Source organism: Saimiri boliviensis, chromosome 7, assembly GCF_048565385.1.
Source record: "Saimiri boliviensis isolate mSaiBol1 chromosome 7, mSaiBol1.pri, whole genome shotgun sequence".
In the NCBI taxonomy this organism is placed as follows: Eukaryota; Metazoa; Chordata; class Mammalia; order Primates; family Cebidae; genus Saimiri; species Saimiri boliviensis.
This window is the reverse complement of record NC_133455.1, coordinates 28,248,313-28,266,947: the sequence shown is the minus strand read 5'-3', so window position 1 is coordinate 28,266,947 and position 18,635 is coordinate 28,248,313. Positions and strand designations below refer to the sequence as shown.

The 18,635-nt window shown below is 37.1% G+C and overlaps 1 protein-coding gene across 6 annotated transcripts in view; it reads right to left on the bottom strand.

The window, feature by feature from the left end:
• SLC41A2 (solute carrier family 41 member 2) overlaps positions 1 to 18,635 on the bottom strand; it is a 152,566-nt gene that overhangs the window by 92,904 nt on the left and 41,027 nt on the right. For all 6 annotated transcript variants that reach the window (XM_039472029.2, XM_039472028.2, XM_039472025.2 and 3 more), the window contains exons 3-4: positions 14,680 to 14,787; positions 2,345 to 2,416 (exon numbers count right to left, since the gene is read on the bottom strand). In XM_039472029.2, coding sequence (XP_039327963.1) covers positions 2,345 to 2,416; positions 14,680 to 14,787 — 180 coding nt within the window. The remainder of the gene's footprint in view (positions 1 to 2,344; positions 2,417 to 14,679; positions 14,788 to 18,635) is intronic.

The following is an 18,635-nucleotide window of genomic DNA, read 5'->3' as shown; positions in this document are numbered from 1 at the left end:
TATCCCATAAGCACAGGCAACCAAAGCAAAAATGGACAAATTGGATCATATCAAGTTTAAAACCTTCTGCACAGCAAAGAAACAATCAACAAAGTGAAGAGACAACCCATAGAACGGGAGAAAATATTTGCAAACTACACATCTAACAAAGGATTCATAACCAGAATATATAAGGAGCTCAAACAAATCTATAGAAAAAAAATCTAATAATCTGATTTTAAAATGGGCAAAAGATTTCAATATACATTTCTCAACAGAAAGCATACAAATGGCAAACAGGTATATGAAAAGCTGTTCAACAACACAGATGGTCAGAGAAATGCAAATCAAAACTACAAAGAGATATCATCTCACCGCCCCCCCCCCCACCCCGCGTTAAAATGGTTTTTATCTGAAGGACAGGCAATAACAAATGCTGGTGAAGATGTGGAGAAAAGGGAACCCTCATACACTGTTAGTGGGAATGTAAATAGCACAAGCACTATGGAGAACAGTTTGGGAGGTTCCCTAAAACACTAGAAGTAGAGCTACCATATGATCCAACAATCCTACTGCTGAGTATATAATCCCAAATAAAGGAAATCAGTATGTCAAGGAAATACCTGCACTTCCGTGTTTGTTGCAGCACTGTTCACAATGGCCAAGATCTGGAAGCAACTAAGTGTCCATCAACAGATCAATGGATAAAGAAAATGTGGTGCTTATACACAATGGGGCACTATTCAACCATAAAAAAGAATGACATCCTGTCATTTGCAACAATGTAGGTGGACCTGGAGGTCATTATGCTAAGTGAAATAAGCCAAGCAGAAAGACAAACATAGGATGTTCTCACTTATTTGTGGGATCTAAAGATCAAAACAATTGAACTCATGGAGATAGAGAGCGGAAGGATGGTTGCCAGAGTCTGAGAAGGGGAAGTAAGTAGGAGGGTGTGGGAGAGGTAGGGATGGTTAATGGGTACAAAAAAATAGAATAAATAAGACCTAGTATTTGATAGCACAACAGGGTGACTTTAGTCAATAATAATTTAATGGTACATTTAAAAATAAAAGAGTATAACTGGATTGTTTGTAACACAAAGGATAAATGCTGGGGGGATGGATATACCATTTTAGATGATGTGATTGTTATGCATTGCAGCCTGTATCAAAACATTGCATGTACCCCATAAATATATATACCTACTATGTACCCACAAAAATTAAAAATTGAAAGAAAAGACCAGCCTGGACAACATGGCAAAACCCCATCTCTACAAAAAGTACAAAAGTTAACCAGGCATGGTGGCACATAACTGTAGTCCCAGCTACTCAGGGGGCTAAGATGGGAGGATCACTTGAGCTCAGGAGGTCAAGTCTGCAGTGAGCCCTGATTGCACTACTGCACTCCAACCTGGGCAACAGAGCAAGACCCTGCCTCAAAAAGCAAAAAGAGAAAAAAAATTAAAATTTATTTCAAAGAAAAAAATAAATAAAAGAGAAAAGTGAAGCCCAGAAAAGTTAAATAGATTAACAAAGGTTATATAAACTGTTTAATGTTAAAGCTGAGGTCAGATCTCAGATTTTATTTCCACATCTGTGATCTTACAAGCAACTATACTCACATTCAAAAAATGTGCTTTATTTCTTTGTCCTTGAATTACATTACATAAAATTCTGTTCCTGCAGCCATGTTCTCAACATTATGTCATAGCTGAGCTAATGTCAAAATTACTGTGCATTTCCTAAGTTCACACTAGCTAGATATTACTGGGGTAGTCGCAGTCTTCAGTTTTAGGGATAGGAGAGGGTGAAGAGAAAAGAGAAAGTTACTCACCCAAGAGTAGAAAGAGCTGTAGATTATACACAATCCACAGTTCATAGTTCAGTGTATATTTAATTGATAAACTACTGTATTGTTTCTATTAATACTAGTAACAAATTAAGGAAAACAAACAAATATCTGACCATAATACACAGAAAGAGCTCAGCTTATCTTTAAATCTCAAAGTAAAAAAACAGCACTTAATGAAGTGTTACATATTTACTAAACAGACACATTAATGCAAATTCTGGCTCTATCACACACTTATGATAGAAAATATTTTGCACATTTTTTTCCATATTTTATATATTATGTATTTTTCACAATTTTAAAAATTAGTTTCTAAACAAAGAATAGCTTTCAGAAGTCATGAGTATCCATTTATTCCATCAGTCTTCCAAGGTACTAAATTATTGTTCTGGTATTTCCAAAAGCAGTTAAAGGGTAGATTCACAGTACTAAAATGTACACCAATCTTATAGATAACACTCCAAATCTCTACACCCAAGATCTGTAAACAAATATGTGTACCACTTACCTGCTTTAAAGCCAAGTTGCCAATTATTAAGTTCCACTTTTCAATGGGTGAATCCATCTTCCCAATATTTACCTGTTAAAGTGGATATTTTCATGTATCACTGAAGAAAATCTACATGCTGTCTGCTGTGTTTAAACAGCATATGAAATCTTAAAGCCCAAAATAATTCTTTAGTAAGTCCAGTGAGTTCACATTGCACTGTGAAAATAATTCTGAATTCACTACCAGGCTTTCAGCTAACACTAGGCTTGCCTAATAAGTTTAGAAAAAAAATTTTTTTTTACTTATCTGTCTTGCAAGAACTAGTGGACTCATTAGTATTACCCACCTACTCACTGATATTATCTTACAACTAGCATCATCAGGTATCATCTTAGCATGCCAAATTTTGTGTCTTGAGGTCCAGTGTAAGTAATTACATAATTTTGATCCACTAGCAGTTAATTCCACATTATAAAACTAATGTAGAATTACTGACCCAAAAAACAAGATATAAACAAATCATTCACGTGTATGCAATTTATATTTGAGTCATGACTAAAACTGTTAGCAATAAAATTCATTCAGTTTACAAGTAAATTCTGATCACGTACCTCAACCATTAAATTTTACACATCTTTCTACTAAATAGAAGAATACTCTCCAAAATAATGTTATCACTCACATACTCGATTGCTCTGTAAGCTAATTCATATTTCTCAACCACTTAGGATTCAAAAAGTGTATATCCAAATCTGCCAAGTTTGTCTAATATAGTCATTTGGAAAGCAATGAACAATGATTTAGTAAAAATACTATATTGAGTTGCATTTCAATTACTCATCATCTGCTTTGTCATGAAAGACTTTCAAATGATATATAGGTGAATGGATAAAGAGGAAGGTAAGTAAAGGTTGTTATTTATGACTAGTTTTAACGAGGTACAGACTAGAGTTTAGGTCACTGGCTTTAGACAGGCTGGTTAAGTGCTATATAAACATTTCCTCTATCAATCTGGAAAACAGATTCTATTCTGTAATCTCACTGTGGACTTTAGTCTCAAAGCATCTAGCAAATGCAAATATTGAGATTTCTCAGTATTTCAGAATAATTATTGATGTAATCTTTATTTACATATTTCTTTACTAAGCCTGGGAATCTAAATCATTGGTGAAATTCATGTTTGTAGTTCTAATAACCTGGGGTTTTGCTCAAGTGAGTAAGATGGTACAAGCAATGTTTATAAAGTGAACCTACCTCAGGTTTAGAGTTCAAGAAACAGGAATGAGTAAAATTAGTCTTAAAGTCTTAGAAAGACATCGATATCTATAGGAAACAATCTAAAATTATTCCATGAAAAAGTGTAAGACATCAAGACTCCAGGGTTGCTTAATAACCAATGGAGACACATACATTCGGGTCCAGGAAAAGATCAAGAAAGGTAGGAATTACAGAATGAATGAGTGCTATGAATTGGGTTTGCAACTGTGCCATGTTAACTTGGCACTATCACTACCATTCCCTTCTAAGGCTTAGACTACATTCCCCAAAATCCCCTCCCCTATAGCTTCAGGTGACTGTCTGCTAGTGAGAAGAACTTGCCTAAGATTTGCAAGTCGCCAGTGAAGCAGAGGCAATTAGTTTTGGAAGCTGATCAGACATGGCAGGTGTCCAGACTTCCTAGCTGTTATGCACGCATGGCTTTCTTTCCTGCTCCAGGGCTTCAGGCGGTTTCTCTGAGTTTCCTACCACAGATCTTCATTTCTCTAACTTCTCCTGTGTCAGGTAACCCCAAATTTCTCTATTAAATTCCCTACTGGTGCAATACATACCGTGGCTCTGTTTTTCTGACCAAACCCAGAGTGACACTTTTCTTTTTCTATCTTTCTCTCTTTTTTTTTCTTTTTTGAGACAGAGTCTTGCTCTGTTACCCAGGCTGGAATGCAGTAACGCAGTCTCAGCTCACTGCAACCTCCACCTCCTAGGTTCAAGTAATTCTCCTGCCTCAGCCTCCCGAGTAACTGTGATTACAGGTGCCCACCATCATGCCCAGCTAATTTGTGTATTTTTAGGAGAGACAGGGTTTCACCATGTTGACCAGGCTGGTCTTGAACTCCTGGCCTCAAGTGATTGGCCTCCCAAAGTGCCTGGATTACAGGAGTGAGCCACTGCACCCAGCAACACTTTTCAATTCATCAGTTTCTTTTTTTCGTGATCTCTAGGGTGGTACTAACAAATTACATTTGTTTCATAAATGACCACAATCACATTCTCTAAGTCCCTTCCTAATCTAGAAGTCTCTGAATCTTTACTCTTCTTAGTCTAAAACAATAAATACAAATTAAAACAATGTATGGCATAAAATAATAAAATGTAGAATATATTTATAAATAACTTATTTTATAAAACAAAGATTTTCGGAAGGATTTAAAAGCAAACTAAAGAGAAATGTTGCCCCAAATCCAGAACACTGACAACACCAAATGCTAGTGATGATGTAGAGCAACAGGAACTCTCACTCACACTGCTGGTATAAAGGCCTTTGCTAGGCCTACTGTTAATTAGATTAGTTGACCTGATGGTGGGAAAGCAAAATGGTACTCTTCACTAAAGAATTTCTATTTAATTCTTTTTTATAGTTACTAGTTCTCTTTTAAGGCTCCCTATCTGATCACTCATTAAAACATATTTGTTTAATTATTTGAACATATTTTCCTTTAGTTTTTTGAATATATTCATACTAATGGCTTTGAAGGCTTTATTAAATCCAATATCTGGGTCCAATTAGAGTCATTTTTCATTAACTGAATATTAATCATACTTTTCTTGAATATCAATCACACTTTTCAGTTTCTTTCCACATCTAGTGATGTTGGAGTAGAAACCAGACAGTGTAGACGATATGTTGTAGTGACTCTGGGTACTGTTATGCTTTTGTGATGATTGGGCTTTCCTTCTAATAGGCAGTGAACTTGCCCAAACCCAACCTATATACTTTTGTCTCTCCCATAGAGTGAAGCTGCTCATTTCTCTGCTTGGTTCTTTCAGTTACCAATAAATGCCTTTTTGTATAACCCTTTGAGATCTCTTCTGTACCATAAATTGTGCTCAATTCTTTGGTTGTGTAGTTTAATGCCCAATTCTTTGGTTGTGTAGTTTGTTTAAATTACACAACCAAAGAATTGGGCATAATTTATGCTCAGATTTCAGGGCTCACTCTCTATGCAATTCTCTTGCTTCTGAGATTTCCTTGTAAGTTTCCATCTGCTCTGTCAGCTCCCAGTTCTGTAATCTGATAATCCAAGCCACTAAAACTTCAACTTTCTGCCACTATATGTATAGGTCACAGAAGACACTCAGTCAAGAAACACAGAAATCTTAACCAGTATATTTGTTTTTCAAATGTAGGCCCCTCTCACATTTCTGTCTACTTTTTTTTTCTTTTTTTTTTTTTTTGAGACGGAGTTTCGCTCTTGTTACCCAGGCTGGAGTGCAATGGCGCGATCTCGGCTCACCACAACCTCCGCCTCCTGGGTTCAGGCAATTCTCCTGCCTCAGCCTCCTGAGTAGCTGGGATTACAGGCACGTGCCACCATGCCCAGCTAATTTTTTGTATTTTTAGTAGAGATGGGGTTTCACCATGTTGACCAGGACGGTCTCGATCTCTCGACCTCATGATCCACCCGCCTCGGCCTCCCAAAGTGCTGGGATTACAAGCTTGAGCCACCGCGCCCGGCTCTGTCTACTTTTTTTGTGTTTTTTTTGTTGTTGTTGTTGTTGCCAGACTCATTCAGGTTATTCCTACACATATGCATGTTCTTAGCCAAATATTTGAGCAGATCTTATACTCAGATTTTGGGTGTCCTTTTGCTGCACTTCTAGAATTTCCTCCCTTAATTTCCAGCCAGTCTGCCAGGTCTGAACTCCTCTTTGAGCTAATAAGACTATCAGTTTTCTGCCATATGAGATCCAGGGATAGGGGAATTCCCTTGGGCAAAAACATCACAAACTTTGCAATTCTTACTCATTATAGTATGGTCTTTTAAAGGTAAACCCTACTTTCTACCAGCTTCTGATCACTTTCCATTGCCTTCAAATAGTTTTCTAGATTTTATAATTGTTAATCTCTGGAGGCTTCACCCAGCCAACCATTTCATTCTGCCACTAATTAGAAAGACTGTTATACAATTTCACGTTTGAAATATTCTATAATAAAACATTGTACACAAAAATACACACACAAATATCATCTGAATATACAGAGATGACATACATGTTCATTTTCTTGATCATGGTGGTAGTTTTTACAGGTATATATTATATATCTAAACTCAGTAAATTGTAGACTTTAAAACTGCACAGTTTATTGTATGTCAATAAAGCTGCAAAAAAAAAAAAAAAAAAAAAGATGGGGAGGAAAACCTAATCGATTAAAAACCTAGTTGACTATAACAGTTTTTGATTACACATAAGTAGTTCTGCTCCACAAAGCTATGGCTAGGGATTGATATTTCTAACTTAAGAAAGATACTTTAAAATGAAGAACAGGAATACACAATCCCATTTGTATCTAACAATCAGTTTGTACAAGAAGAACATGTAGAATTATGCCAAATTTGGGAAATAATACTGAAATTGTAACTACATCTAAATTGTGCCATAGTTATTAATATCATTATCTGGGCTTTAATTTGACTTTATTTTAGTACTTTGACAATTGGAATTGGAAATCTAACTTAAAATTATTAGGGGAAGAGATTTTGCCAACTTCTTCATATCTCTCATATCCCACCACTGGACTGTAAGCTCAATGAAGGCAGGAATATTTTCTGTTTTGTTTATTACTGATCTCCTGGCACATACAGCAGTGCTTGACGTATAGTAATGGCTAAAAAAAAAATTTTTTTTTTTTTTTTTTTTTTTTTTTGAGATGGAGTCTCGCTCTGTTACCCAGGCTGGAGTACAGTGGCGCTATCTTGGCTCAGGCCAACCTCCACCCCTCCCCAGTTCAAGCAATTCTCCTGCCTCAGCCTCCCGAGTAGCTGGGACTACAGGCACCCACCACCACACCTGGCTAATTTTTCTATTTTTAGTAGAGATGGGGTTTCACCATATTAGCCAGGCTGATCTCACACTCCTGTCCTTGTGATCTGCCCACCTTGGCCTTCCAAAGTACTGGGATTACAGGCATGAGCCACCTCGCCCAGCTGGCCTCAAAAAATGTTTTTGCACTAATAAATGAGAAAGGTAGGGTGTTACTAAATAATTTAAATAATCAAGTGTTCTCAGAAGAGGTTTGAGGCAATAGAAATCAGTTTTGTCTAGAGACAAATTATGCTAAGTGATTTACTCCTGGGAAGTAGTTTTACAAACTTTTTTTAAAAAATACTCTCTTTAGGGCATTGGACACCATTTTTGACTCCTTTATACCTAACATCCAGAAGCAGAAAATTTTAAACCGCAAACAATAGAAAAATTCAGCAATGTTTAGAATCACGGTACTTGGTTCATTTTCCAATTATATACTACTATTATATATCTATAATAATATCTACTATAATTTTATATATACTATTGAAAAGATTAAAATCCAGGAAAAAATTATTCAAGTTAATCATCATACCTTTAGAAACAAGTTCTGACTCAAGTAAGATGGCAAGATAAAAGTTGATTTGGATATATCACTTGTTAATTCCCTTGTAAAAATAGGAAACCTATTGACTGATTGATTGATTGATTGATTGATGACAGGGTCTCATTCTGTCACTGCAACCTCCTCCTCCCAAGCTCAAGCAATCCTCCTGCCTCAAGCCTCTCAAGTAGCTGCGAATACCGGCGCATACCACAATGCCTAGCTAACTCTTTTATTTTTTGTAGATATGAGATTTCACCACATTGCTCAGGCTGGAAACCTATTTTATTAAAATATCTTTTTATCTGTGAACATTTAGTCTTTAGCTTTATAGAATAATAAGCTTTAAAAACAACTGACCTTCCACAGATTGAATGAGTAGACTGTATCTTATGGTATCTTATGTTTTAAATTCTTTAACTTTATACTTACCAAAGGCCTTCCTTATAATCTTATAAGCGCATTTATCCTGATTCTCCTTCAGATAATCATAAAAATTAGAAAGGACCCTTGAATGGAGCAAAAAAGATTAAAGTAACCATTGATTGGTCTTCTACAGCTATAATTATTTTTTCTTGTAGTTTTATAAGTAAAAACAAATACTACATAATAAACTGTAAAATGCTTAAAAGCATTATTGGTTTTGCACATAAATTTAAAAAAACAGCTTTCAAATAGTGATTGCTTTAAGTTAAAAAATAATTATACTCGGGGAAAGAGGAGGGGCAGGAAAAAAAAATTAAACTCATTCACCCTTCTCCCTGGAACCACTGAGTACAGTTAGAAATCTGATTCGGTAGTCCCAATTATAGACAACAGACAAATAATTTAAGGTGGTGACAGGTGGGGTATAAGGAAAATGGAAGAGGAATTTCATAGGCAGAACTGATATACTGGACAGTAACTGGATAGAGAGTGAAGAGGGACAAGGTGATTGGTTATGTTAATAAACTGATAGGAAATACAGAAAAATAATATGGCTGGAAATAAGAGAAACTAATTAAGTTTAGTTTAGAATGTATTGAGTGGTATCCAACAGGCACCGAAAATTCAGCTCTCAAGGTCGGGAAAGTCTGGAGATATGGATCTATAAATAGCAACGTGAAAGCAGTGCTGGACTACATGAAATTACTGAGGAAGAACATGCAGAGCAAGGTACTAAAATTTCAAGAAAACCTCAGATTTAGAGGATGAGCAAAGAAAAACAAATGAAAAATGTACACTAACAAGCAGCAGTGAAAGATGTGGGAGAATGAGAAGACAGTGGGATCTCAAAGCCAAGGGCTATAAAATTTTCAAGTAGAAAATAATCAGTGAAGAGACCAGAGGAGATGAGCCTTTGGGGATTTTGCCATCAAGAAGTCATTAACCTAGAGTTTCTTATCAGCCCATAGAGTATCAGAATTGGAGTACATCCAAAAACACTTCTCTAGCAATCTGTAAGAACTGTAGTTCTCTACCCACCAAATTTAATTAAGATCTGGTTCTCTAAGCAATTAAAACACTGTAAACTGGCCTGGCGTGGTGGCTCATGCCTGTAATCCCAGCACTTTGGGAGGCCTGAGGTGGGCAGATCACCTGAGGTCAGGGGTTTGAGACCAGCCTGACCAACATCGAAAAACCTTGTCTTTAAAAAAAAAAAAAAAAGAAAAAAACCACCGTAAACTAGAATATACCATATTATCATAACTTGGCGCCACAAGTTGCTACTTTCCCATCTACCAATTTGTTTGCTTTTACCCTTCTCAGATCCAGAAAGAATTTTTAGTGATGGCTCCTAGTGTTTAATTTCAGTTAATCCATCAACGAATTCTGTGGATTCTCTCTGAAACTTAATTCTAGACTCCAGCTACCTCTCATCGCATCTGCTGTTACCATCTTGAATATCATCTCTATTATTGCAACAGACACCCAGTTGGTCTCCCTGCTTCAGTCCTTGGCCCCCTATACCCATGTCTTAACACGGTAGTCAAAATAATCTGTTTAAAAATATCTATCAGATCATACGAACTCCTCTGTTTAAAACCTTCCATTGGTTTCTTATCTCACAAAGTAGGCAAATCATATACAATCTGGCCTCTGGCCCATCCCCTAAAATTTGTACCCCCTCGCTCATTGGTCCCAGCCCTACTGGCCTCCATGCTCTTTATCTAACACAGTGGCTTTCAAACCTCAATAGATATCAGAATCATCTGAAGAGTGCATTAAAATTCAGATTGCTGAGCCACACCACTGTAGCTTCTGATTTAGTAGTTTTGGAGTGAGATTGAGAATTTGTATTTCTAACAAGTTGATGAGAAGGGTGCACTTTGAGAACTACTGATCTAACGTATCAACAACAGTTCTGCCTCTGGCCTTTAGCACTGCCTGGGATATTCCTATCCCAAATAGTGTCAATGCTTCATTTTCTTATTTCCTTGACCGATCTATCTTCTTATCAGTAGCACAGTTCTCAACCTATGGAAGCTGGCAGCTCTACCCCCACCTCTCCAAAGAAAGGCTCAATTAGATCACCCTGCAGTAGAGTAGAGTAGAGACCATAGAAGGCAAGCTTCTCCCATGGGCTGAGCTTCTAATCAACTCTGGAGACTCCTCCAGTTAAATATGGACAGATATATATAACCAGACATTTGAGAAAGATACCTAGTGTAAAATATAGACACCACAACAAATAAACGAATGCTGAAAAAAAATTAAATTCACTTTCATTCAGGTTTAATGGTAGTACATGATCAAATTAAACAGCAAATTTCAATCGTAGCATATTGTTTTTTAACTAGATTCCCTACAGCATGGTCTATTTCAAAACAGACTGGGATTTTAAATCTATGATTTGAATTTAAACAAATTCTGGATAATGCTCAAGAACAATGCTTTTGAAATATTTTCTTTGAGGCAAGCTGGCCAAAACTTCACTTTTCCTGGCAAAGTTATCAAGTTGCTTAAATTCTTGTATGCTTAACTATATTTATCAGAGCAAAGTTCATTTTCCAACAAATGAAACTAAAGCCACCTTTTAACTCCCATTCCAAATAATTTCTTCTTCAAATGTTGCCACTTTGGTTTCACAAGACCTCTTCATTCTCTTCTCCTGCCAAAAAGCCTCTTGGATTGCATTCTATCTACCTAGGTAATCTTCCAGTTCTTATAAGATAATGCAACTAGAAAAAGATGAAACGCAAGCTTACAGTTTCACTAATTCTCAAAATTGCAGTAAGACTACATAAAAGTTTTTTATTTTTTCTTCTTAAAAGCTAGAGATACACCTGACACACATTGCAGCTGGATGCCAAATGGTCAAGTGCTGAAATCAACATTCAGCTGACACCAAATGTCACCATTATATAAGAAAACACTGGGATACAGGAACAAATGTAAATCTTAGACCATATGCTCCAGATACCTGAGACAAAAGTATCAAGTGTTAGTGTTCCTGAAGGCAGATCATGCCACCATTAGATGCCAACCAAAACCCAAGAGTGCCAAGGACTGGGTGTTTGTTGGAGGTGTAGACGGAGCTTGGACGTGGGGCCTGGTACATGTGTGAGGTCTTTCAAAGTGCAGTACATATTGCCAAGGGTGGGAGAGGAACTGGGGCAGGCCTCAGACCAGGGGACGGCTCTCTCCACAATACCATGTTCCAAAACAGAACCCAAGAAGTTCAAAAATTCTAAATCTGATCTTGGACTTTCTTGTCTTCCTAAGAATATATTTGTCAAGGTAGAAAGAGAGAAATTTTTTCAAGTGTGTAGGTTCGTTGTATAATTTTAAACTATGTCGACATATGTTATATAGGTCTCCATTTGTATTGCTACCCCAAGTCCAGCTGTTAAAGTAGACCTGTCTAGAATGTTATAAATATTTAACATTGTTACATTTATTAAATACAATAGTAACCTGGATTCGTCTTTTCTCAGATTCTGATATGGCTGAATCACATTTATTAGTCAGTTTCCAGCTTACACATCACCTCCTCAGAGAAGTCTTTCCTGACCATATTGTAAAATATGGCCCTCAGGAATCATCAGTCATCACATTATACTGTTTGATTTTCTTCACTTCCCTTACTGATATCCGAATTTATGCAAATTCCATCACAGCAGAGACCTGGCCTGCCTTGTTACTCATGTATAGACTAATGGATTCTTATTTTATTCCATGGGTTATATATAATCTGCTACTGTCATTATTTGTTGTATGGCTCTAATTTTTCCAGATCTGGCCAGTATGTCACTCTCTATCCTTTTGTCACATCCCCATTTTTTTTTTTTTCCTTTTTAGCACTTGTTTTCTTTACTTTCTGGCACCACAAGATGTTCCAGGTTCATTGTATACTTTTCTGCTCCAGCCCAAGGAGCTCCTGTTATTTTTCAGTCCTTTTAATCTTCAGTAATTACAATGACTACATCCTATAAAGTGAATTTACCAAAGTAATTCTACTCTATGAGTTTGGCCCTACCTAAGTGGCTGGTTTATACCCCCAGACATCATCTATCGTTTACCAGCTAGCTACATGGAAAAGCATTGGATCTGTAAATAATATTTTTTAAAATAATATTTAAACACTTTAAATATTAAGCACCAAAAATATTATGTATTGGTGCTAAGACCAAGACCTTAGCAGATCATTCTTACAAGGTATATGAGAAAGCTATTAGGTTTTTGCTACTACTATTGTTTTTATTGGTTTTATAAACTCTGACAGTTACCCTGTGCAGGTAAAAGGAATGTTCTGGAATGTGACTTATTCTACTATATGTAGAGCTGTGTGTCCTCAGGAAAGTTACTCAACTGTTCTAAGCTTTAATTCTACCTCTGTAAAGCAGAATAGTGCTTACTCCATGGACTTGGTATGAGATATACCTGGAAAGCAGTTAGCACAGGAGCTGGCATATAATAAGAGCTCACTAATACCAGATATTTCATTGTTGTCCTCTGCAGATATGGTTATATGACCTTTTATTTTTTTTTCTACTCTTAGGTCATGAATAAATAAAATATATGACCTTTTATACACTACATAAGGAAAGAGCTTACAAAGTTCCATTGGGCACATGAACCGTTTTCCCTTAATTAAACCAGGTTGGCCACAGTGGCTCACACCTGTAATTCCAACACTTTGGGAGCCCAAGGCAGGCAGATCACCTGAGGTCAGTTGTTTGAGACAAGCCTGGCCAACATGGTAAAACCTCATCTTTACTAAAACTACAAAAATTAGCTAGGAATGGTGGTGCATGCCTATGATCCCAGCTACTCTGGAGGCTGAGGCAGGAGAATCACTTGAACCCGGGAGGCAGAGCCTGCAGTGAGCTGAGATCACACCACTGCACTGCAGCCTGGGGGGGCAACAAGACTCCGTCTCAAACAACAAAAAAGTTAAGCAAACTAGTAAGGTGACCACATTATTTTATGTATTTCCTTTCCAAGCATCTGCTTTACTGAAGAAACTTTAGGAAACTCAGTTGCCTGGGTGGAAAAGGGGGAGAGGAGAAGACGGACAGGGGTCGAGAGTCCTCCCTCCAGCAGCATAATTGTTCAGCTCCCACTTCTTGATCACCTTCAGATACATACAATTTTTTCCTAATTGATAGATGGATTAACACTATCTTGCCCTAACTTCTTTAAAGGAAAACAAACTTTATATACTAAAATTATTTCAATTAGTAATATTGTCGGGTGACTTATTTAATTTTTGGCTCACATTTCGTAGGCAGATAGCTCATTGAAGTGAACCGCACTAGCTACGTAGTTTTAACCATAACTTGGTTCCAAACAATGGCAGACCCCAAAATAATAATATAATAAGATGACAATGTCCTTTTGAGCTTCTAAAAGTTAACTCAGAACTCTGCTAGTGGCAGTATTTTTTTAAATGTTTAACCTTTTTGAGTGACAATTTTGCAATATATAGCTAAAGATTTAAAAGTACATGTTTTTTTCTGAATAGTAATTACAATCCTAGAATTGGCCCTAAAAAAAATAAGAATGAAATAATGTATGTACAAGAATATTCATCCCATTGTTTATAATAGAAGAATGTTAGAAGGAGCTTATACAGCCAATAATAGATGTCGAAGGAAACTGTAGTAGAGCTATACAAGAGAAAAGTACATAGTCAATAATGACACAATAACTGATATGGAAAGATAATCATAATGTATTTTTAAATGGAGATCACAAATTATAAAAAAGAATATATACAAGTCTAGTTCTTTTTTAGAATACACAGTATATATTTACATTATGAAATACCTAACTACATATAAGTATAGATATGCAGGTATAAAAGGATCTATACCAAAATATTAATAGTAGTTATATCTAAGTGGATAATTAGGGGTAGCTTTAGAGTTTCTCCTTTATATTTTTTCCCTTTTCTTTAGTTTTTATAATAAGCATGCATTACTTCTACAATTGCAAACAATCAACCATTGAACCATAAAGAATCTCTATATCTGATTTATCCCATACCTTAAGCATTGATGATAAATGCCAGAATGTCCTGGCATCAAAGGAGGCAAGTAACTACTTCTTGGGATAAAGGAGAGCCAATAATTATCAGATGAGACACTCTTTCAGAGTATGATATCAGGCACAACTACTTTGCATAGCCCTGAAGTGCAGAAGCATATCAGAGAAAGAAATATTTTCCTAATACAAATTCCCCTTAACAGAGAGAAACAGTATAGGTAATACACATAATTTGAGGTACGAAAAAACTTACTGCAGTGGATAATCTGGATGCCAATGTCATTTCCAAATTCCCTTTGAGACCAAGAAGTGCAGGGACTAAAATGAAAACTTCTGTAACTTTTCTGAACACCTCCCAGTGCTGTAAGAAAAAATAAAATTTTCTGACATTCTTTAAAAAACAGTTTAGGACAAAGACATTTCTAAAAATCTCAGCCTTTTTCCCAACTTGGCATCTACATTTTGAATAACTATACAGTTCATGGAATCAGTGAGCCCTTAGCTTAACCCCATTCTCCTGAGCTCTGAAGCTCTGAGTCACTTTAGAAGATGCAGTTAGAATTGGGGATCAGCTATGTTGCTACAACCCATTCTACATCCCTTATATTCTTAAAGGTTTTACTTGATCCTTTCATGATGACAAGAGTTAGACTGGCTAGTGGTTAAGAGAACAGACTCTGGAACCAGATAATTGATTTGAATCTTGCTTCCAATACTAATTACAACTAACCCACTGGAAAACTACAGTGCTATTACTATCTAATTTCACGAATGAAGGAAGAAACACTCAGAGAGATTAAATTATTTCCCCAAGATCAAAAGATGGGACCTAGAATTGACCCCAGGAGTACTAAGCAATCCCATGTTTTGATCCCCATTTTAAGGCATGAGGCAGAGAGGTTCATAAAAACAGCACTAAACTGGAAATAATCTTTGTGCTTCTAGCCAAGGATCTGTCATAACTTGGCTCCATAATCCTGGATGAGTCATGTATCTTTCTGATCTCAATTTCTTCATCCATTAAATGAAAATAACATCCACCCTGTCTAGCCTTTGGAGAAATACCATGTATAAATGATGGGAAGTGGGGCAAGTCAGACACACCTCATTATATCCTCTTCCCTTTAAAATTCAGGCACAACTGACCAACATTAATATTAAAATAGAGAACTTAAGTTTGACAAAATACACTCTTTGTAGCAATGGGATACCAAATTCCAAACTGACTCTAGTATAGCATCACATGACAGCAGACCCTGAATGAAGCTGAAATATTTTGCCCCAAAATATATTTATTTGACATATTTTTTAACGGCCCTGCGAAGCTGTCTCTTGTGGGGAAAATCTACATTCTGTAGCAAAACTCTTTCCCTTTCCAGGTCTTTTCCTGATCCAGGAGAGATTAACTAAGAGTCTGGCACCTTTTTGAGTCTGATAAGAAACCATCTATTCTCTCTGAAGCCTGCTATGTGGAGGTTTCATCTGCATAGTAAGAATCTTGGTTTTTTACAACCCCTTATCTTAACCCATATATTCCTTTCTATTGATTCCAGGTCTTCAAATAATTTAATTCCTTAAACAAACTGCCAATCAGAAAATCTTTGAATCCATCTATGATCTGGAAGCCCCCATTTTAAGTTGTCCCACATTTCTGAACCAAACCAATGTATACCTTACATGTATTGATTGATGTCTGCCTGTAACTTCTGTCCCCCTAAAATTGCATAAAATCAAGCTATAAATCAACCATATTGGGCACATGTTCTCTGGACCTCTTGAGGCTGTATCACAGGTCATGATCTGTATCGCTGGCAAAATAAAATTCTAAATTGAGACCTGTCTCAGATGCTTTTTGGTTTATATGAAAATTAAAATAACAGATATTAAAGATACACATAAAAATGTTAAAGATACAAATATCTTAATAACACAAAGTGACATTTTATAAGTGCTATTAAGAGGGTGATTGCCCCAGTAAGAGATTTTTATGAGCTAGGCATATTAACCTTATGCCAAAAAATATCAAAAATACATGTCTTGTCATGAATACCAAGACAGGTGAGAAAAGTGAAACTTCTATCTATCAGATAAATGAAGAAAATTTCAATTTGTTCCCAAACTTTCCCTAGGCTGTTCCAAATAGATGCAGAATTGGGGCCTAAAGAGACCTCAGAAAATGTTTATCAGATCAGTCTTCTGTAAAATCCTGGTTCAAAGAGTTCACAAAGGAAATCCTTCAAATTGGGTTCAAGTCAATTAAGGATGGGCCTAAAAAAGCACTGGAGGAAGGTTCAGTGGCACCCCAGATTATTAGTTTTAAAAACTAACCAGCAAACAATTTTGTCCATGTTTTATGATGGGCTAACGATTCTGATGTGCTAGTGAAATATGTACCTTTCAGAGACATTGGGGGCAATGATGATGATAATAAGAGATGAAAACACTAATAATATCTAACATTCATTATGTTTCAGACACTGTTCTGTAGATTCGCTCACTTAATCTTCACAGCAAACCTAAGAGATAGGTATGATTTTTTTTTTTTTTTTTTTTTTTTTGAGACGGAGTTTCGCTCTTGTTACCCAGGCTGGAGTGCAATGGCGCGATCTCGGCTCACCGCAACCTCCGCCTCCTGGGTTCAGGCAATTCTCCTGCCTCAGCCTCCTGAGTAGCTCGGATTACAGGCACGTGCCACCATGCCCAGCTAATTTTTTGTATTTTTAGTAGAGACGGGGTTTCACCATATTGACCAGGATGGTCTCGATCTCTTGACCTCGTGATCCACCCGCCTCGGCCTCCCAAAGTGCTGGGATTACAGGCTTGAGCCACCGCGCCCGGCCAGAGATAGGTATGATTTTTATCAGATCCCAGATATAATTAAGAATACCTTTTACCTAGGTCATCAGGTGGATACTGTGAAGCATATATCTGGTATTCAACCCTGTTTCCTGGCATATATCTGAAATCATTAGAAACTCCAAAGTGATGTCTTTGTGTATGCTGATTGATAACAGCCCCAGTTAGCTGGTCCGAAAGACCAAGGCATGATTAGAGGATTGGGACTTTCAGACTCCCCCTGCCCACACAAACGTCTTCGGGGAGGACGGAGGGACTGAAGCTTAAGTTGACCACCAGTGCCCAGTGTTTGAAACAATCATGCCTACAAAATGAAGCTTCCATAAAAATCCAATAGGACTTGGTTTGGAGAACTTCCATACAGCTGAACATTTGGAGGTTCCTGGATGAGGGAGCACGCAGGGAGGGCATGAAAGCTCCATGCCTCTGCCCCATACCCGCCCTACATATTTCTTCATCTGTATTCTTTGTAACATCCTTTATGATAAACAGGTAAACATAAGTGTTTGCCTGAGTTCTGTGAGCTGCTCCAGCAGAACAATCAAACCCAAAGAGGAGATCACGGGAACCCCCACTTGAAGCCAGTTGGTTAGAAGTTCTGGAGGCCAGGACTTGTGTCTGGTATCTCAAGGTGGGGCAGTCTTGCGGACTGAGCCCTCACCTGTGGGATCTGATGTTACTTCCAGATAGACAATGTCAGAACTGAATTGGAGAACACTAATTCTGTACCAGCCAGTGTCTGCTGCAGAACTGATTGCTTGCTTGGTGTGTGGGGTAAAACCCCCACACATTTGGTCACAGAAGTCTTCTGTGTCGGTTATTGTGACATAAAAGCATCATATGCCATCACGCTTTAGACCTGTTGAAATGCACGCCAGTAGGTTACTCCCTTTGGTTATTCTTTCCCCATTCAATTCAAATGAAATACTTATATGAGAATTACTATGAAATACTTAACAACTTAGCGTTGGTGTGACAATAAGAGCTATGAGAATTATTGATTTCCTATCTTGTGTCCAAAAATTCTACATTATTTTCTCCATACTAGTGAGAAATAAAAATAAAATCTGAATCCCCCCCAAATCAAATGAAGGAACCCCCTCATGGCCAAGAGGAAACCCAGGGTAACCTTGAAAACTGAGTTCTCGGCCAGAACAGCAGGGGAGATTAACCACACCCCATTACACTCCTTCCCTTGTTAACTGCCATTAGACTTTTTTCCCTAATGGCTAAATAGAAATCAACCTTTTCAAAAGACTCCACAGCTAAGCTTGGCTGCTCCCACCCGCTTTTGTGGTTTCAACAAAACAACTGACCAGCATTCCTTCCTGATAAAGAGACCACCTATCACAG